General features: G+C 42.1%; 1 protein-coding gene across 1 annotated transcript in view; it reads left to right on the top strand.

The window, feature by feature from the left end:
- The first annotated feature begins 320 nt into the window (after nt 1-320).
- Nucleotides 321-22,810, top strand: part of slc35f3b (solute carrier family 35 member F3b) — a 100,327-nt gene continuing 77,837 nt past the window's right edge. Inside the window, exons 1-2 of the mRNA XM_067421449.1 lie at nt 321-501; nt 1,857-2,071. Of these exons, the coding sequence (XP_067277550.1) occupies nt 326-501; nt 1,857-2,071 (391 nt within the window). The 5' untranslated portion in view covers nt 321-325. The remainder of the gene's footprint in view (nt 502-1,856; nt 2,072-22,810) is intronic.

Below are 22,810 nucleotides of genomic sequence, written 5' to 3'. Positions count from 1 at the left end.
TAAATCTATTATAAAGAGATATAGTCTATTGGAAACACTGGCATGCTTTTGTGACATATTGCCTGAAGCAGATTGTGAAATGCTTATGGTTACCTCTATATTGTATAGCCTACTTTTAAGACCTAAACTGTTAAGAAATTAGGTAATTAGACACGAATAGAGAATACCTATTGATTACTTCCAACAGGTGGACTGACTTCCCCTTCAAGCTCCACCAACCAGAGTAAAAAATTAAACACGAAATGAAAAGCATTCACCGTCAGATGGCGCTATGGTTCTGGAAAACCGCTGAAGGTGTGACATGATACTATCTGAAAATCCGTAAATGCCACGGCTGGAGTGTGTGAGAGTGGGTGAGCGGACCAGTCCGTGTGTCTCCGTGCATGTGAGCAGTGATCTTCTGTCATACATGGGGATCATGTATGGAGATGGAGACAGGCTCGGACCTCCCCGGAGGGACTGCATGTGTTACCTGGGACCCCCGACCACCCTGATACCCATGTAAGTATTTTAAAAAAGCAAATATGCGTGAACAAAATACGCGTTGTGTTGAGATGCAGCTTTACTCAGCATCAGAGGCTGATTTCAGGGAGTGAGAAAAATAAAGCCCAGAGTCCGCTTCAGGGATGACAGTGATAAAAACTAACTACTGAGTTCATTACGCACAAGTCTATAATGGCGATACGAGTCTCACGCGCATCTGGCTATTATTAAGGTTATCTGTAGCTTTATAATAACTGGGCAGACGTTACAGTTCATAGTTATTAATCTGTCTTAAAAGTTCATGCCATTTTATTTAGTCTATAAATAGGCTAGAACAACTAAATGATATTCTCTGGAGACTGCAGTGGAAACAATGCCAGTTGCGTAATGCCAAACGCGTTAGTAAAAAACACTTTCAAAGGACTCATCATAGTAGAATTTAAATTTAAGTTCGATCGTTAACACGGGGTGTCGAGCAAGTACTAAAAGTGGCGTTAATTGTTCATTGCAAAACGGAGCGTCAGTGGATTTGGTGCGTAAAGCGGAAGCGCACACGCCTCCCGGTGGCCACGAACTGCAGCATTAGACCTTAACTAATTTGTCTCTGTCAAGTTCTGTTATTTAGGCTATCTATTTTTTTAAACATTGTAATGCAATTTCAGTTCATTCTTAAATGTATTACGAATGTAAATGTCAGCCTCATTTGAACACCATGATCAGCTGCATGATCCGAAAAAGGACGAGAAAAAAACAGCTTGGCCACTTCAGCTGGTATGTTTGTATGTATGGATGTAATTTATATTCCTACCCAATATTTTATCTTAATTTTAATTGTGCAACTATACAACATGTATTTTTATGATAAACTAGTACAGTGTGTGTGTGTGTGTGTGTGCCTACCCCCCAACCCCAAACTTCCTGTAATTCGCACTCTTGAGTTTAGCGTAACTGAAAATGCGTTCTTCGACGCAAATGTAATTAGTTACGCCATAACTGTGGCACATTTGTATATCCTTTTCTCCAAACGATTCGTGGCCTACTGTACCAGGGGAGATTACACTGTACGGAGCAGCAGTCATGTCTGGTTATCATCTCTCTGTCGCTCAGCCTCCTCCGCTCGTAACGCCAGCGAAGGGTGAAGATTCACGCACCCACCGTCTTTACGCACCGCAAAGGCTGCGCGCTAGGAAGCCCTTTTACGTGTTGTGTTTGTGTTTGAGAAACACCCTATCGTCCGTTTAAATAGGTGGACTATTCGAATCCTAATGTAATGAGAAGGGTTTTCTGTGTGCCACGCTCTCATTGGCACACCTCACCCTCGGTGTCAAGCGCTCGAAGCCAACGCGATTCCAACTTTGTGTTCTTGTTACCAGCGGAATGCGTAAATCGCCCGAGGTGAGTCCCAGAAGGCTGTCCGACATCAGCCCTCAACTTCGCCAGCTCAAGTACCTGGTGGTGGATGAATCGATTAAAGAGGACCTGAAGTCATCGCGATCAGTTGAAGACATCAACAGCGCGTCCATCGAGGAGAGAATCTTGAGAATCACGGGCTATTATGGATACCAGCCGTGGAATGCCGTTTATAAGAGTAAGCAAAACATTTGCATTCATTTTGGTGATGAACAGCTGTGAACCATCAAGGTGTCGAGGTGCTCTGAGAGAAGTATTGCATTACTTTGTCTTTGGGTTGTCTCCCCCCAGAGTTTATTAGATTGAGTCTCAGATGTTTCACCTCTTTTGGAGAAATTAAAACATACACAAATGAGACAATTGATGGCATGCAGTAAGAATATAGAGCTACAAAATTAATATCAGTTATACCATAAATCAGATCATTTGTCTTGGGAGTATTTGAGAGTGGTTGATTTCAAATTGAGGTGTATGGTTTTTGTTTTGGAGACTTTTAAATTTTAGGGGTTCAGTTTGATAATTGTTGAAATTTCTTCTGAAAAACGATGTGATATGTCTGGTGTTTATTTCTCAAGAGAAACACTGAAGAAGCTAGGGAATTAAGCAAAATATTGATTTGATCTCATTGCTCATTGCATATGATTGGGAGATGGATATTTTAATAAGGAGAATTTTCTTTTCTTTTGGGCAGACAGTACATGATTATATGCAATCAGGCTGAATCCTGCAATCAGTGAATTTTGACACTTTGATTATTTGTTCCATTAATTATTTTATGATTGACTGATCGGCTGGAGGTGCAGTGAATAATTGAAAATCTTGCAAGGGGCATTTGAGACATTTGATGATGCATAAATTCCTTTAAATGACAATAACTTTTAAAGGCACGGGCACTATCCTGGCAAAAGCTAGGTGTGTGTTTTTTGCTTTACAGATATAGAGAAAAGCTTCCTGTCCCAATCCTTTCTTATCACCTTTTGTGTGAATGTTCCCTCTAGATAAATCATCTGTATATATGTTTTTTTGGGACCCACTGAGTGTTTTGAAACAGGCACAGTAATTTCTGGTGAGGCTGTAGTCTGACTCTTATGTAACATACATCATCCCATTGACCTTTCATTGGGACACACTAAGAAATGCTTTTGTTAGAAAAACTATTTAACTTTTACCAGTAGGACAATTTGTTCTTACAGTGGCCCCCCAAAAGTAGTTGGACTCTTAAGCCATACTGTTAATCAAACTGGTGTTTATTGAAAGAAAGAAAAAAGTCAACTTTCTGTAAAACTGTGTAATATATAATCAGTGTTAATAGCATTGTACTGCTGTTATTGCTGTAATGTCAAATTTAGATGCAGAATTCAGAGTACTCATTTCCTTTTGTGATCCTCATTTGTTGTATTTACTGCCCAGGCAGCCATGGAATGAGTCCCTCAATTTAAGAAGAAATTAACTGTGATGAGGTAAGGCTTTAGTACATTGGATGAAGCATAGCTTAATAAAGAGGGGATAAAGATCCTGTATAAACGGAAACTCAGGAAAAGTCAAAAGGAGAGTGGAGTGGTATACTCTTAACAATCACAAGTTTGTGGTTGGTGATATTTTTAAAGGGGTCATGAACTTCATTGTTTTACTGTTTTATGATGTTTCTTGGGGTGCACTCATAATGTTAGAATGCTTTTTACATCAAAAATTGTCATTATTTATAAATAAAAGGCATTTCCCTACCCTGATTTTAGCCCTCTGCTCTGAACGCTCTAAGGGGCATGTCTGCTGTGAGACTCAATGTAAACGCCCACTACTGTGATTGGCTAATGTCTTTCATGTACACCCTTTCACGGAAACGGTATTCCCTGGTGGCTGTGTAGCAAAAATGGTTCAGGAATGGTTTGTGGAGCACAACAATGAGTTTGAGGGGTTGACTTGGCATCTAAAGTCCCCAGATCTCAATCCAATCGAGCATCGGTGGGATGTGCTGAACAAACAAGTCCAATCCATTGAGGCCCTACCTCGCAACTTACGGGACTTAACATATCTGCTGATAAAATATTGGTGCCAGATACCACAGCACACCTTCAGAGGTCTAGTGGAGTCCATGCCTCGACGGGTCAGGCAGCAAAAGTGGGACCAACACAATATTAGATGGTCATAATGTATATGCCTGATCGGTATATATACAGGTCCTTCTCAAAAAATTAGCATATGTGATAAAGTTCATTATTTTCCATAATGTAGTGATAAAATTAAACTTTCATATATTTTAGATTCATTGCACACCAACTGAACTATTTCAGGTCTTTTATTGTTTTAATACTGATGATTTTGGCATACAGCTCATGAAAACCCCAAATTCCTATCTCAAAAAAATAAGCATATTTCATCCGACCAATAAAAGAAAAGTGTTTTTAATACAAAAAAAATTAAACCTTCAAATAATTATGTTCAGTTATGCACTCAATACTTTGTCGGGAATCCTTTAGCAGAAATGACTGCTTCAATGTGGCGTGACATGGAGGCGATCAGCCTGTGGCACTGCTGAGGTGTTATGGAGGCCCAGGATGCTTCGATAGCGGCCTTAAGCTCATCCAGAGTGTTGGGTCTTGCGTCTCTCAACTTTCTCTTCACAATATTCCACAGATTCTCTATGGGGTTCAGGTCAGGAGAGTTGGCAGGCCAAATGAGCACAGTAATACCATGGTCAGTAAACCATTTACCAGTGGTTTTGGCTTTTCAGCAGATGGAAGCATGAAGTGCTCCACAATCTCCTGATAGCTGCATTGACACTGCCCTTGATAAAACACAGTGGACCAACACCAGCAGCTGACATGGCATTTGGCATTTCCTTCTCCCCAGTCTTCCTCCAGACTCTGGCACCTTGATTTCCGAATGACATGCAAAATTTGCTTTCATCCGAAAAAAGTACTTTGGACCACTGAGCAACAGTCCAGTGCTGCTTCTCTGTAGCCCAAAGTGGCTTGACCTGGGGAATGCTGCACCTGTAGCCCATTTCCTGCACACTCCTGTGCACAGCACATTCTCACACCCAACTCGTCACAAATGGACGCTTGACCCGGACCCCTTGTCGTCACTTTTCAACGAACTGGGCGTACCTTTATCATCAATTTTCGACGCGCTGGGTGCTCCATTCATTTCAATGAGAAACCTTTGGCGTCATACACAGACGCATTTAATTCTTTGCGTTTGTAAAAGCAGACATGATTTTATTAATATTTAAAGGCTACTTTTATATTTTGGAGCAACTAACCCAACTCCTACCCTAAACCTACCCACATCTTAACAATATAAAACACCAGGCAAATAAATGTATTTATTGCAAAATCTGACCAAAACAGTATAAAAGTATTAGCTCATGTTGCATTCCAAGTCTTCTGATGTCTTCATGTGAAGAACAGAGTTGATCTTGATGTTTTAATCACTGAAATGATGATCCCGCTGCCCCGTGAACAAACTCATTCATATCTCATTCAAAATAATTCAAAAGACTCCTGAGTTTGACGCAATCTGTCACAAGACACAGGAGAGCCAATGACATTTTACAATCAATGCTGACGTAATGACGCAATTGGTCACAAGACATATGAGAGCCAATGCAATTTCACTATGAAATCTGAAGTACGGGCGGCAATATTTGAAATTTGATGTGTTCATGATCTTCGGCGGATGGAGATGCTGATCACTTTTGGGGATTTTCTTCATGCAAATCAATCGTTTGGCCTCGGAAAACTTGGATTATTTAACTTTTTTGAATAACTCGTGGATGCAGTCGTATGTTATCTGTGTTTTATATCATGTTCACACAAATGGGTAGGTTTAGGGATGGGGATGGGTTACATGTTAAAATGTGTCTAAATAGCGTAAATAAAATAAATGTAAATGAAATCATGTTAAAATGTGTCTAAAGAGCGTAAATAAAATAAATGTAAATGAAATTATGCTTGCTGATTTAATTGAGAAGCACACTCCAACATGTCATAATGGCAAAATTATAAACCAATAAATAATTACAAATCAAAAAATAAATTTCACCATGACGATAATATTCCCATTCCCAGTGCGTCTGTGTATGACGCCAAAGGTTTCTCATTGAAATGAATGGAGCACCCAGCACGTTGAAAATTGACGATAAAGGTACGCCCAGTTCGTTGAAAAGTGACGACAAGGAGTCCTGGTCAAGCGTCCATATATGACGAGTTGGGTGTGAGAATGTGTTGCTGTGCACGATGGCTCTGGACGTTTCTACTCCAGACTCAGTCCACTGCTTCCGCAGGTCCCCCAAGGTCTGAAATCGGTCCTTCTCCACCATCTTCCTCAGGGTCCGGTCACCTCTTCTCGTTGTGCAGCGTTTTTTGCCACACTTTTTCCTTCCCACAGACTTCCCACTGAGATGCCTTGATACAGCACTCTGGGAACAGCCTATTTGTTCAGAAATTTCTTTCTGTGTCTTACCCTCTCGCTTGAGGGTGTCAATGACGGTTTTCTGGACAGCAGTCAGGTCGGCAGTCTTACCCATGATTGCGGTTGTGAGTAATGAACCAGGCTGGGCTTTTTTTAAAAGCCTCAGGAATCTTTTGCAGGTGTTTAAAGTTAATTATTTGATTCAGATGATTAAGTTAATAGCTCGTTTAGAGAACCTTTTTATGATAGCACATTTTTTGAGATAGGAATTTGGGATTTTCATGAGCTGTATGCCAAAATCATCAGTATTAAAACAATAAAAGACCTGAAATATTTCAGTTGGTGTGCAATGAATCTTAAATATATGAAAGTTTAATTTTTATCATTGCATTATGGAAATGCAATTAATGTAATAATGTAATTATCTTTTATCACATATGCTAATTTTTTTAGAAGGACCTGTGTGTGTATATATATATATATATATATATATATATATATATATATATATATATATATATATATATATATATATATATATATATATATATATATATATACCGCTGATTTGATGAAACGATGAGGTTTCCATCCCTGTTAGCCTTACAAGACTCTGATAAATGCTTCTCAAATATACAATAGGCCTGTTCCCTCTCAGCGCTGAAGATTTGCACTCTATCTGCAGTCTAAATAAGTTTCTGACTCTGTAAACACTTTCTGGTTACTTATGCTTCTGAATCTTGTTTTAATATTGCCAATATTTTTAAAGAATATATTAGCATTGTGGCAGCTTGAAATTTTCAGTCTTTTCTTATATTCTCCACAGAATGTTAAAAACAAGTTCTTTTGATCAATTTATAGAACAACCAATAAGTTGATGCTTGATACAGTATTGATAAAGTAACTTTCAGGAGTAAGGAACACTCTAGCAAATGCCCGAAGAAATTAGCAGTGGATTTGCAGATACTTGCAAAGCTGTAAGGAAGCACATTGTGTTGTCTATTACAGACTTAAATGGGTGATAAATTGAGAAATCAATTTTCCCTTGAGCTTTTGATATATAAAAGGTAGGGGTGTAACGGTTTACAAAATTCACGGTTCGGTTCGATACGATACACTGGTGTCACGGTTCGGTACGGTTCGGTACATTTTAGATACAGCAAAAATAAAAAATTGGCAGATAAATTACCTTTTTTAATTTTTTTAAACTAACAAAGTATGATTTAAAAAAAATTGCTTTACATTGAACAAAGACGGAGCTATACTTTACCCATCTTCTATGTAGTTACAGAAATAGACATTAGCTCTTTACAATAGCTCTCTCCACACTTTTTTCACACACTACTGCTTCTGTCATCCCTTTGGCCAAATCCTGACTTGTGTGACTCTCAAGGGGGCGTGTCTGAAGAACGTGGATGTCAGCTCCCATTCATTGGTAATGTAATGTGCCGTTACATTCAGGTAGCTTTGTGTAGCCCTTGACGTCCAGCCGTCTGTTGTCAGAGCAACCGCTGTTGCTTTGGCCAATTGGTTCTCTATTATTTTGTTTTTTAGTACAAAGCAGGAATTACTGGCTGAAATGGGCTCATGAAGGAACATTGTAACGGGGCTCAATTACTTTAAGCACGTTCTTAAAACTCCGTCTGCAGTGCGTATGCGGTGCATTTTGCACTGCGTATGCGGTGCAGGAGCCGCACGCCCTGTTGTCCTTTCACATATGTTGCGTTTTCAATTCGCAACCATTAACATGGGTACAGAAAAAATACGCACTGCAGACGGAGTTTGTGTGAAACGGGCGTAAGGTCTCAAACCCAGCGTTTTGGAGAGAGCCTAAAAACCAGTGTAGAAAATAGCCTATTATTTATTAGTTCTGATGTTTTTGAATGTAAAAACCACACAAACATCATTAGTTGACCTCAGACGACAGTATAAGAAATAAAAAAGCCACTTCATGACGCCTTTAATCTTATGCTCTATGTTGCACATTGTGATTTCGGCTTTAATAATGGACTCTGGGTGACGTGTAAAAATATGACAGTATCTATTACATTTTTTGTCACAGGGGATAACCTTGACCAACATCTGTCATTCTCACCCTTCAATCAAACACGATTTCATGGACAGAGAATAAAATTGGACACCAGAAATTGGCTTCGGGGGGGAAGACCTGTCAGAGGACAGCGGAGGCAGGCAAAGACAGATATTTGTTCCTTAATGGTCTTTATGTAAACTAGAGGGACACATGTGGCAGCATCTGACAGCAAGGTAAATATACACCCTCAATTCCTGTTTAATTCAGTTTGGTGAAAATAACAACACGCCAAGAAAACTTTAAGCAGCCAATCACAGTTAGATTAGTCACATTATAAAGGGTGGATTACTTTTTGAAAGACTGTGTTAGCTCTAAATGAGGCTTAACACTTTCATTAGATTTCAAAACAACACAAAGAAGCCAACAAAGATCCAAAGAAGCCGAGTGGTCCGTGCCTGAACCGCCAGAGCATCGGTGAGCAGAAATAAAAAGAGTTTTGATGCTGGTTCAGAGACAAATGAAACCCATGAGAATCATTACTTTTTACTTTACTGGAAAGGTGGTTTAACTCCAACAGAGTCAGTTCTGCACTCTTTTATATCCTCTTTCACTGTAGTAGGCCCTTGAGTCCAGTTCACACAGCTTAGAAGATGTGACTGGCTTTGGAGAGCTCACGGCACTTTCTACAAATAGAGCTATCTTTTTTTAAATCTCTCTCTCATCATGGTCAATGAAAGGATGTGCTACACGGGGCATCTTTTTGAGCAATGCTGCTGTCAACTGGCAACAGGTGAGACTAAAAGTATCCAGATAGAAATTTGATGCCCATTTTCAACGGGGAAGGGCCCAAGAAATATCGGACTGCAACATTGCCCAGCAACATTGCTCCAAAAAGTTGTCTTTAATAAATATGTACTAACATCAGAAAATAAGTATCCATTTATTCTGTTAATAGTGGATTGCAAAACACTGCTATTGATGTGAGATACGGGTAAGATTAGGTACAAGTTTGGTGGTTCAGTTAGGTTTAAGGGTTAAAGGGTAAGGGAAGGCCCAGCAGTGTAATTATAGATGTAATTACAGAAAGTAATCAAGCTATAATTACTTTTAAAAATAAATACTAGTTATGGACGATATGTCCAAAATCTTATATCATAATATGAATTTTATTTAATGATTATATATATATATATATATATATATATATATATATATATATATATATATATATATATATATATATATATATATATATATATATATATATATATATATATATATATATATCTTGATCTATATATATATATATATATCTTGATCTATATATATCTCTAACATCTCATGATATTTTTTTTTTTTTTTTTTTTTTTTGTTGCTTTAAATAAGGCAGTAATAAATAATAAATATAATAAATACTATTAAGGCATAATATTTTTATGATATCAAAATTTTTGATACAAAATTTAATAATTCTTGACACCTTTTTTAATATCAAAAAAACACTAAGTCAATTAAAAACGCTTAAGCTTACTGAAGTTAAACTTCACATGCATTTTGAGGTATTCAACCGTTGAAGCCCTGTTAAGCCTTGTTTATACTTTCGCCTGGCTCCGCTGCATGAGCCTCCGCTGACTGCTCGCACTCCTCCCCAAACGGACGAGGCATTTATACTTGACGCGCTCGCCATTGTGCTATTCTTTGAAACGACCAAGGGCGACTCGGAGTAATTGCTCTGTAAACCATCAGGAAATAGCGTTGAGAAGAAGTGGGCTACTTTACAGAGATGATGATATTTATTTTAGTACATTTCACTAGCCTGGATGCCAGCCAAACTTAGCCCCGCCCACAAAAATTTTATGTCGGGCGGTTCGGTCTGGCCTTACTCCATAGAGGAGTAATTATCCACGAAAAGGAACTGTTTGGACCAATGAAATCATCAGGGCGGGCTTTAGACGATGACGAACAGATGATCAACAGTAACGTAATCATGCACGTCATCAAAGGGGCTTGGATTATTTTTGTTCGAATCCTAATCGGAGAGCTTGTTTTGTATATGCATTCACCTTCACAATTTCTCTCAGAAATGATGATCATGTTGGGTAAGTACTCTGTGTATCATTACATTATTTTTATTTTTTTACAAGACCGGCAAAGAACGTGTATTCCAGCGTGTGCATGCAGACAGGGTTGCCAAGTTTTTACAACAAAACCCGCCAACTACTAGCCTTAAACAATAGCTTCTCGGGGGGGTTCTCCGGGGGAAAAAAATGGCATTTGGGGGGTAAAATGTGTATTATTTTGGCAAGGTTGCCTGCTAAAATTCGCACTCATGGGTCTATATATCACATAATAGTCGCTTAAACCCGCGGACATAGAAAACAACTCGCAGAAAAAACGCGGACTTGGCAACACAGTGCAGTTGAGCTCTGTTGACATTTGACAATGCGTTGCTTCATTGCTCTGATTGGTTGTAGGTCTATCCAATTGATGTCTTTCCTGGTTTGGTTGAAACACGCCGCATAATGACAGCACAAAGGAGGAGTTTCAGACTTATATTCTGGCTAGAAGTGAGAATGACCACTAATAATTCTCTTGGGGGAGAAATGTAAAATTACAACATTTAGGTCTGTAATGCTTTACAAATGGTAAAATGGGAGCCATGTTAATATTTGTGCATTGAAAGTGCCTCCCACATATTTAATGCATAGCCTAAAAAGAGTAAGAAAGTATTGGAACACCCCTCCAAATCATCGGATTCAGGTGTCACTTCCATGGCCACAGGTGTATAAAGTCAACCACCTAGGCATGCAGACTGCTTAAACATTTGTGAAAGAATGGGTCACTCTCTGGAGCTCAGTGAATTCAAGACTGGTACCATGATAGGTTGCCACCTGTGCAATTTGTGAAGTTTGCAAGTCCCTTTGGGAAATTCCCTCTATGAAATATGACTATAAATATAACTATGGAATATTAAAACGGTTATTGGTATTATTGTATTAACAAAGTGGAAGCAATTGGAAACAACAGCAACTCAGTCAAGAATTGGTAGGCCAAGTAAAATCAAAGTCAGGCTCAGCGCATGCTGAGGTGCACAGTGCGCATAATTCACCAACTTTCTGCAGAGTCGATAGTGTCGGATAAAGTGGTGTAAAGCATGTCGCCACTGAACTCGAGGAGACGTGTTCTCTGGAGTGACGAATCATAGTATCTTATCTATCTGGCGATCTGTTGAATGAGTCTAGGTTTGGTGGTTGCCAGGAGAACGATACTTGCCTGACTGCATTATGTCAGATGCAAAGTTTGGTGAAGGCGGGTTATGGCATAGGGTTGTTTTTCAGGGCAGTGAAAGGAACTCTTAATGCTTCTGCATAGATTTTGGACAATTTCATGCTCCCCCCTTTGTACACTCTTAAAAGAAAAGGTTCTATATGCGCTATGTATTTGGAACCCCTAAAAGGTTCTATATAGATCCTTTTTTATGAGCCAAAAGGGTTCTTTCTTGTCATTATAGAACCTTTTTAGCATAGTTGACTCCAAATGCAAATTTGTTTAACTTTTTCATCATAAAATGACCTTTTGAGTTAACTCCAAAGAAGATTTTATGCTAAAAGGTGAAAAGAAAGAACCCTTTTGGCACTTAAAAAGGGTTATATATAGAACATTTTAGGGGTTTCAAATACGTAGCGCTGATAGAACCTTTTCTTCTAAGAGTGTCGGAACAGTTTGGGGATGGCCCCTTACAACTCCATCTTAAACCCTATGGATTAAGAATGGGATGTCATTAAAGTTCATGTAAAGTCATGCAGGCGTCCCAAAACTTTTGGCAATATATTGCCAAATATATATATAGTGTATTCTTGTGTTCTGCAGGGTCAGGGGTCTGTAATAAGGTGAACACTTTCATTAACATCAATAAAGTCGTATCAGAGGACGAGGAGGTATTTTTCTTTCTCTGTGAAGGTGGGTTACATAAAATGAGCTTAATAAATTATTTGCAATATGCATCTGCCACTTTGCGCCAATCAAATGATGCGTACAGGGGCCTTTGAACTTTTTATTGAAATTCTACCAATTACTGCCTAATGTAACTCTCCTTACTTTGTGTGTGTGTGTGTGTGTGTGTGTGTGTGTGTGTGTGTGTGTGTGTGTGTGTGTGTGTGTGTGTGTGTGTGTGTGTGTGTGTGTGTGTGTGTGTGTTATATATAATAAATTTCCTTTCAAATGTTAGTAAAACAGATGTATACATGCATAATTGAAAAGTGAAAAGGAGTCTTATTGTTCTCACATACAGTATGAAACACTCCAGAAAGCTTGTCATAGATAACATAATGGCGTTTTAAACTAAAGTTTAAAGGAATAGTGCCCTCAGAAGTTCAAATTCTCTCGTAATTTACTCGCCAAACCATTTATTGCACGTATTCAACATTTCAAAGAATATTTTTGTCCATACAATAAAAGTCAGTGATGTTCAATGTTGTTTCGACCTCAAAAACAGAGTCATTTAAAAAAATAAAAAAATAATAATAATACAGGTTTGTAATGACATAGGGGTGAGTAAACGATCACAGAATGATCAATTTTAGGTGAACTTACTTTAAGACAATATTCCGAACAATTCTTCAATTATTCAGACTTCCCTCAACTGTTCTGTTTGTTTTCTTTTATTACAGACCACAACACTGTCAGCTCTTTTGCACTTTTTCACTTTACTTATTGTGCAACTGAATCCAGCTATTGAGCTGCAAATAGCACAGTTTTTGATTGTTGTCATCAGTTCATGGCTTGATGGCGTGGCATTAGCCTGTATGTGAATTGGAGTGCTAATGTAATCACACTCTTACTCTGTTGCTGTGCTTCTCTTGAGCACGGCAGCATCACTCCAGGCTACGCCAGGGGAAACCGTCCTTGCAATTAGTGTTCTGTGAGTCACTTTAGATAAAAAGCATTCGCGCAGTAATAACCAGCTAACAAGCTGATGAAATACTGAATGCAAAACTCCATAAATGTGTGATTAGCAGTAATGTACATAAATAGGCATGCTATCAGAAGCTGCACGGGCTTACAAGTACACAATTTAGTGCTTGTATACCAGTATTGTTGTAATGGTTTTGTATGTATCTTATTCATTTATGAGTTCATAACCTAATATCAGTCTTAGTGTAGGAGGATCACCAGAGCGACATATGACTAATAACATGAATCATTCTGAAGTGCAATCTGTTTATTCTGGAAATATGTGCTCTTGAAATGAATAATTTCAGTAGAGTTTTGGTCTTGGTTTACAACTGGCCTGAATGATCAATTATAAACCAGTTATTCCAACATATCTTATTGTTGTATGAATTGCATTATAAGACTGGTTTATATCTCTCGGCTCATATGATGTAAAATGGTTCATGGCTAAAAATGAAACAGTCAAATTGCCTCAGATAAGAGTAACTCGTACGGTCATGAATTATGTACTGTGGTCTGGAGGGGATAGACTGGGAAAAGATTATCGCATGACTTCTTGTCTGTCAGCATCTTGGGGCATGATCTGCTTGAGAATTTTTTTCTTTTTTTTATGTGTGTGTAAGAAATAGACTTAAAAACATAGTAGATGAAATATAATCTTAATTTAATAAAACGTAAAGAGAAAAACGTTTGAGAAAAACATCAAGGGATAAATTAACAGCGTTGTGCTGTTATATTCAAGCATACAAGCCAGTTTTAGATGCTCATTTAATATTTATTATTGCAGTTTTTTGTGTGTGTGTGTGTGATTTTAGTTATTTTAGAGGAAAGCTTGTTCAGTGGAATTAATGGGCTGCTCAGATGCTTGTGAAAATGTGAGAGACTGCAGATAAAATGCCTACTTATAATGATCGTACAAGATACATGTGACAAGAATTAATATGACAACTGTGCTTATAAAGTGACATTAACCTAAAAAGAGTTTCTTTAGAGTTTATCTCTTGGACAAATTCCTTTTGATCCCCCATTTTTTGTGTCTTGCCATAGCCAAATATAACCTGCTTAATATTTGGCTATTAATATTATATAGCTTAAAATTGTCTTCAATTTCTATGTTTAGAATGTGCAGCTTAAAAGTGTACACACACACACACACACACACACACACACACACACACACGTCTGGTTTACTATCTTTGTGGGGAGTCTCCAGACGTAATGGTTTTTATACTGTACAAACCGTATTTTCCATCCCCTTACACTGCCCCTGCCCCATAACCTACCCATCACAGGAAACATTCTGCATTTTTACTTTCTCAAAAAAACTCATCCTGTATGATTTATAAGCCTTTTGAAAAGTGGGGACCGCTGGCTGGTTCCCACAATGTAGGTAATCTCAGGTTTTACTATCCTTATGGGGACATTAGGTCCCCACAATGTAACATAAACAAGGGCACACACGCACGCACGCACACACACACACACACACACACACACACAGACACACACACAGACACACACACGTCTTGCACACAAACGTATGGTTTAGAACATGAGGGTGAGTAAATAAATTACTACTAGTTGCAAACTGCAATGATTTTAATAATTAATATTATAAATTATGTGAAAGACTATGAAAAGACTAAGATAATCAATAAGCAAAACCCAATGAAAATATTGTTGACAACAAAAGAGCAGAGCATGAAATCCACTGTAAACCAATTTGTCCTGCCCTTGGTCCACTTATAATTGTTTTTACACCAAAATCCGCCATCATTTTGTTTTGTTTTTATGATTATTTTCCACTCTCTCCCTGACCCATTAAAATAAAATGGCATTGGCTGTGACATAAAAGGCAGTAGCCAGGGTAAAAGCCTTAGTCTATTTTGCGCTTTAAAGAGCCCTTCAAAAGGTCTGGCTCTGGCAAAACATTGATGGAATATTTTGCAATATGAATGCTTGATAAAAGTACCCTTGCCAAGTCGCACCAAAAATATGTCTTTCAAGTGTAATATGGTGCAAAATTTTGCTCAATCAGAACGTTGTGCATTGTGTTTGTTTTATTTTCATGCTGACTTAAAAAAAAGTACTTATTTCAGTTTTTCAACCTTAGTTTTTCGCTGTTGGTCTTTCAATGTGACCCAGAGATTTGATGTGATTTGTCTCTCTGGACTCGTGCTTGTGGAATGGAGTGTTTGTCCATTGATTGGCCCCTTCAAAAGTTTCAGCTCTGCTCTAAACAAGGTCAGCCTGATCCCCATTCAAACAGCCTCAGTCCTCTCTTTCTCTCTTTCACACAATCACACATATACTCCTCACGTCACTCTCTCACACTGTCTATCAATCACTTTATCTCTCTCAACAGCCATGCAGTGTTATAAAGGAGAGTAGGTCTTAGCATTTCTTGCTGCTGCTGTTGCTGTGGTGAAAATCCAAATGTTTGGTATGTCAACCAAGATTCATTTTAAGCTGAGGCTTGCAACAAGAGCTGAAAAGATGCAGAAAGTGACGAAAAACCCTTGTTTACCTCTTCTCGTCTTTCTGAGGAGCTCTGTGCGGTCACTGGGAAATGGGGTTATGCATATGCACATATGGATCTTTTCCCAACAAGAGCTTTGGATCAAATAAAGTTCACATGCAGTCATCGTGCAGTGAAATGGATTTGATCCCTGGTCTGTGTCATTGATTGTTCTAATACAATCTTTTGCGCTCAATTCTTGAGCATTTACTGTAATGATTTTTTTGCATGTTTATTAAATTGAAATATGGATTGGTGGATTTATATTTATGGCTACGTTTTGTTTCTGTTGCCAAAATTATTATTATTATTATTATTATTATTATTATTATTATTATTATTATTATTATTTATTTTTTTTTTTTATCCAAGAAAATATTGAGATATAATTTTTTGTCAATATCGCACACCCCTACTGTGGCTGTGTCCGAAATCACTCCCTATACCATCATTCACTATTCCCTACATTTATACAGTTCACTTGAAGGAGAAAATGAAAATGAATCATTAGCTAATGATTTATAAAGGTATCATTATGTTATGACTTTACTTATTGGGGCACATGACTATTAACTAACTGATTAAGTAATATGTAATTGTGGTTATGGGTTTTGAATTAATTTTGAATTAGTTAATAATCATGTGCCCCAACAAGTAAAGTCAGTATTATATTAGTTAATATAATATGTTATTAAGGAATTAATACATTATGGCACATTTAACTAATAACAATTTAATGATTACTTAATCTATTAATCATGTAGAATCTTCATTAGTTGCTGATGCAGTAATCATTAATAAATAGGTTAGTTCCCCATTACATTAACTCATTAACATTAACATTACATTAAAGTGTGCATAGTTAAGCATGAATTAATGCATATTAGTGCACCCGTAATGATAAGTGTTACCGATTTATCTTTAAAGCCATCATGGAAACTACACATTACTCTTCATTAAACAATTAAATAATCAATAAAAACTGAATTTCTACCTGGATGGATGAATCAGCTGCACAATGTTTTGGTCAGATACGGGAATTAATTTGCCGTGTGACTCTCAGTGCTTTATGTGTATTCTCTAGCCGTTGAGGGTACATCGGTTGTACATTCGTTATCGGAGTATATTGTGAGATTGAATAAGTAGCCTTGATAACTGTAACAAAGTTCGATATAGTAAGGAAGGAAGAGGACACAGGGGTCGGCTGGACTGTTGATGCGTATCTTTATTTTCTCTTTCTCAATGTCAATAACACACTTCTTCGGGTGTTCTCAGTCAAACTCATAAGCAACAATAACTTCCGGTTCGCGGCACTTCCGGCTTCCGGGTAAACTCAGTCTCTGTGTGCTCGCACCAACAGTCCGACTCTCTCTCTCCCTGGTCTCCGGTTCCGCTGGTGTTTTATCCCGTCTCCGCGCTCATTACTGGAACAAGAGACAGGTGTTATTAATCTGCGTCCAACCCACTCACTTACCGCTCGTCCCGCGGCCCTCTCTCCCGCTGCAGACCTCGCTGAACCACGCCCCCCTTGCCACATACCCCCACCGCCCGACTCAGGCCGGGGAGCCGTCCGGCCTGCAGCCCCCCCCCCCCCCCCCCCCCATTTCTGGAGAGGAAATCGGCCACAGCCATCTGAGCACCCGGCCTGTGGACCACCTTGAACTTAAACGGCTGAAGAGCCAGATACCAACGGGTGATCCGCGCGTTGGTATCCTTCATGCGGTGGAGCCATTGGAGAGGAGCGTGGTCCGAACAGAGAGTGAACTCCCGCCCCAGGAGGTAATAGCGGAGAGTGAGAACGGCCCATCTGATGGCCAAACACTCCTTTTCTATGGTGCTGTACTTAGCTTCCCTCTTGGAGAGCTTACGGCTAATGTACAGCACCGGCCGCTCTCCCCCCTCCACCTCCTGGGCCAGGACTGCGCCCAGCCCCCTGTCCGACGCGTCAGTCTGCAACAAGAAAGGGAGAGAAAAGTCAGGGGAGTGTAAGAGCGGCCCGACACATAGAGCAGCCTTTACTTGGGTAAAAGCCTGTTGACACGGCTCCGTCCACTGGACCGTATCTGGTAGCCCCTTTCTAGTAAGATCAGTCAAAGGGCTGGTGAGGTCCGAATAATTTGGTATAAACCGTCTATAATATCCCGCCAGCCCCAAGAACTGTCTTACCTCCTTTTTGGTCTTGGGCCTCGGACAGGTTGCAATTGCGGCAGTCTTATCAATTTGGGGACGCACCTGCCCATGACCCAAGTGGAAGCCCAGATACCTTACTTCCACCCGCCCAATCGCACACTTCTTCGGATTGGCCGTGAGCCCCGCTCTCCTCAGCGACCTCAGGACCGCCCTCACATGCTGCATATGCCGCTGCCAATCGTGACTATAAATCACTATGTCATCCAGGTACGCAGCAGCATATGCAGCATGGGGACGCAAAATCCTATCCATGAGTCGCTGGAAGGTTGCGGGCGCCCCGAACAAGCCGAAAGGAAGCGTGACAAATTGGTGTAATCCAAACGGCGTGGTGAAAGCTGTTTTTTCTTTGGACAATGGAGACAAGGGGATCTGCCAATAGCCCTTTGTTAAGTCCAGTGTCGAATAAAATCGAGCCGTGCCTAACCGATCAAGCAACTCGTCAACCCGCGGCATTGGATACGCGTCGAATTTCGACACAGCGTTCACCTTGCGGTAGTCCACACAGAACCTGACCGAGCCGTCTGTTTTGGGGACCAAAACTATCGGGCTCGCCCAGTCACTGTTGGACTCCTCGATTACTCCCATGTCGAGCATTGCGCCTAATTCGTCCTGAACTACTTTTTTCTTGTGTTCAGGCAAGCGATACGGCCGGCTGCGAACGACCACGCCCGGCTCGGTCTCGATATGGTGCTGAATCAAGTCGGTACGTCCCGGTAGGGGCGAGAACACGTCAGCGAATTCCGCCTGCAATTTCGATAAATCAGCGAGTTGTAACGGTGAGAGGTGATCTCCCCCAGGGGCCAACGCGACTGATTGCGCTTTAATGCTCGCCTCTGGCCCGAGATCATCCTCTCCCCCGATCACCGTTGCCAACAACACCGATTCCACCTCATTCCATTTTTTTAGCAGATTGAGGTGGTATATTTGACGTGCCCCGTTCCTATCGGATCGTATCACTTCATAATCGAGCTCTCCTATCTGCCGTGCGACCTCAAACGGCCCCTGCCACTTTGACATTAATTTTGAGCTCGACGTTGGGAGTAGAACGAGCACTTTCTCTCCCGGTGTGAATTTGCGTAGTTTAGTACCCCTGTTATATGACCGGTCCTGGGCTTGCAACAAATTCTCCCTAGAAAGCCGCCCCAATGTGTGGAGTTTTGTTCGCAAGTCCATGACGTACTGAATTTCGTTTTTGGCCAACGAAGGCCCCTCCTCCCAAGTTTCTCGTAGGACGTCCAGCACCCCCCGTGGCTGTCGACCGTAGAGAAGCTCGAAGGGGGAAAACCCTGTGGAGGCTTGCGGGACCTCGCGCACAGCAAATAAGAGGGGTTCTAACCACCGATCCCAATTTTTGGCGTCTTCCTGTACGAATTTACGGATCATGGATTTAAGAGTGCGATTAAATCGTTCGACCAAGCCGTCTGTTTGTGGGTGATAGACGCTGGTTCGAATGGATTTAATGCCCAATAATCCGTACAATTCGCTTAACGTGCGTGACATAAACGCCGTGCCTTGATCAGTGAGGATTTCTTTCGGAATCCCCACCCGGGAGATCAAACGAAACAGTGCGTCCGCAACACTCTTCGCCGAGATGTTGCGGAGAGCCACTGCTTCCGGATATCGTGTTGCGTAGTCCACGATAACTAGCGCAAAACGATGTCCGCGTGCGGATCGCTCTAATGGCCTGATGAGGTCCATCGCAATTCTCTCGAAGGGGACCTGCATTAATGGTAGGGGGCGCAATGGCGCTTTTGGGGCGGCCAGTGGGTTCACCAACTGACATTCAGGACAAGACGCGCACCACCTGCGCACATTGTCATGAATGCCTGGCCAAAAAAATCGGGTCATTAAACGATTCAGCGTGGCCGCCTGTCCCAGGTGGCCCGCCATCGGGTTAGAGTGAGCCGCCTGGAAAAGCATTTCCCGGCGGCTCTTTGGTACTAACAACTGGGTTGTATCCACTTTTGTCTGAGCGTCTTGGGTCACTCGATACAACCTATCCTTAATTATGGCAAAATAAGGATACGTGACGGGCAATGCGGGTTGGAGGGACTGACCGTCGATAGTGCGGACCTGTTGGAAAGCATGTTTTAGAGTCTCATCTTGGGACTGCTCCAGAGGGAAGTCATCGCGGTCCGAGAGAATCAGTCTCTCAACCCCGCTCGGTTCCCCTGAAGCTGTTCCCAAGGGTCCCGTATCAGTCTCGCCAACCTGCACTCGCACCGCCCCGTTCCTAGCCTTGTTTCCCCAAGCGGCATCCGCGCATAACGACCCCAATAACGCCGAAAAGGCGGGCCAATTCGTCCCCAGAATTAGCGGATGCCGGAGGTGGGGACTAACCGCCACCTCAACATTATGCTTTTTCCCCCGAAACTGTATCGTGACTGGGACAACCGGATATTCCACCACATCCCCGTGCACACACCGCACCTTAACCATGCGGCTTGTATCCAATGCCCCAGGCTGCATCAGGCTTTGATGGATCGAGGTTTGGTTACATCCTGAATCCACCAAGGCCTGATATGTACCCCCCTTGATACTTACAGGAATTTGGTACTCTCCTGCTTGATCGGGGGTGGTCCGCTGGACGTCCGGGATCCGGATCATTGTCCCGATGTCCATCCTCGGACATCGGTCCACAAAATGATCCGGATCACCGCACCGCCAGCAGGCCAGCCCAGGCTTACCCGCCACCCCTGCGGCTGGGAGTGGGTTGGAGGATGAGCGTGGAAAGGGGGCGGAACCAGAGCCATTGTCACCACCAGCCCCCAGTGGCCCCGGCCCCCTGGGCGGGACCCGCAAACTCCCAGACGGTCCAAGGCCCATCCCACCCCGGCCTCTGGGGGGGACGCGAGGAGGGCCTGGAGGGCGGGACCTGGGGAGAGGGACAGGTCGAGAGAGAGAGAGAGAGGGGGGAGAGAGAGAGGGAGAAGTTAGTGGGGGTTCGCCGACCCCCGGGCACGCCACCAGGTGGTCCTCCGCCAGGTGGATGGCCGTCTCCAGCGACGTGGGCCGGTGGCACTGGACCCACTCGGCGGTCTTCCGGGGAAGCCGCGTGATGAACTGCTCCAGCACCACCAGATCGACAACATGGTCCACGTCGCTGCCGCCGGCCAGCAGCCATCTGCGGCACTCGTCCCGGAGCTGTTGGGCCAATGCGAAGGGTCGACCGGACTCACCCCACTCCAGGGAGCGGAAACGCTGGCGGTGTTGTTCTGGGGTCCGGCCGACCCGCTGGAGTATGGCCCGCTTCAGGTCGTCGTAGTCCAGGAGGTTCACGACCGGTAGATGTTGCGCGCCCGCCTGGGCTTCGCCGGATAGAAGGGGGATGAGGCGCACCGGCCACTGTGCCCGGGGCCACCCGCAGGCCTCCGCGGCTTTTTGGAACAGATCCACGAAGGCCTCGGGGTCGTCTTCCGGCCCCATCTTCTGGAGGGGCACGTGCACCGGTGCGCTGGCCCGCCCAGCGGCCTCGGCGCGAACCTCCCGGTCCATCCAGCTCCGGAACCGCTCGCGGTCCTCTTGCTGGCCTTGGACGATGGCCTCGAAGCGGCGCTCCTGTTCGGTCCGAAGGTCCAGCAATGCCTTATGGTGTTCCTGGTGGAGGACCGCGAGGGAGTTGATGATCTCCGCAAATGGCGAGGCGGAGGGCGTTGTCATGGCGGCGGCTCTGTCCTGCTTCCTTCCCGGGTTTCGGCACCAGTGTAACAAAGTTCGATATAGTAAGGAAGGAAGAGGACACAGGGGTCGGCTGGACTGTTGATGCGTATCTTTATTTTCTCTTTCTCAATGTCAATAACACACTTCTTCGGATGTTCTCAGTCAAACTCATAAGCAACAATAACTTCCGGTTCGCGGCACTTCCGGCTTCCGGGTAAACTCAGTCTCTGTGTGCTCGCACCAACAGTCCGACTCTCTCTCTCCCTGGTCTCCGGTTCCGCTGGTGTTTTATCCCGTCTCCGCGCTCATTACTGGAACAAGAGACAGGTGTTATTAATCTGCGTCCAACCCACTCACTTACCGCTCGTCCCGCGGCCCTCTCTCCCGCTGCAGACCTCGCTGAACCACGCCCCCCTTGCCACAATAACTTTTTTCCTTCAAATGCGTATTGGTTTTACTCTTGCTTAAAGACCGTATGCACCAAAAATACAAGTGTGCAGCCATCTTTAGAATTTTGTGTTTGAAATTACGTTTTTGCAGTAGCTCTGCATATTTCTATGGCATCACTGTCAAAAAGTAATTATAATTAATTGGTTTGATTTACTTATAGTTAATGATAGTTATAATGCCATTATAATGTTTGAAGTGGATGTCAAAACAAATGTCAGTAGACCAGGAGGATTTTTAAAGCAAGCGGTTCATTCATAAATCCTTAAAGTCCATCTGCTCCTTTTTACAAGATACCATAAAAGTCTAAGGTTTAAAGAAGTCTAAGGTTTAAGCTTAAGTTTCAAAATTCCTGACAGATCATTTACTATACAATTTTGAAAATGCCAAATTTGTGGTTTGAGAAAAATTAGCTGTTTTCTGTGTCTCCTTTAAATGTAAATGAGCTGCTGCTCCTGGCCCCAGAGGGCGGAGCCGTCACAGCTCACTGAAACATGATACATCTGTATCAGACATGCTCGCAGTTCTTCATCATCATGAAATATTATCATCTGCATGTGTTTTAAAGTCTTATTACTCTCAACTGGAGCGCACACACTGCACGCAAGTGCACAGAGAGCTGGATGTCGCCATGAGGAGGCTATTAAACTAGACTAGGTCTCTTTCATGTGTTATTGCGATTAAACTCAAACGCACGGTGTACA

Source organism: Pseudorasbora parva, chromosome 17, assembly GCF_024679245.1.
Source record: "Pseudorasbora parva isolate DD20220531a chromosome 17, ASM2467924v1, whole genome shotgun sequence".
In the NCBI taxonomy this organism is placed as follows: Eukaryota; Metazoa; Chordata; class Actinopteri; order Cypriniformes; family Gobionidae; genus Pseudorasbora; species Pseudorasbora parva.
The sequence above is the reverse complement of the archived record's forward strand: the minus strand, read 5'-3'. Positions and strand labels throughout refer to the sequence as shown.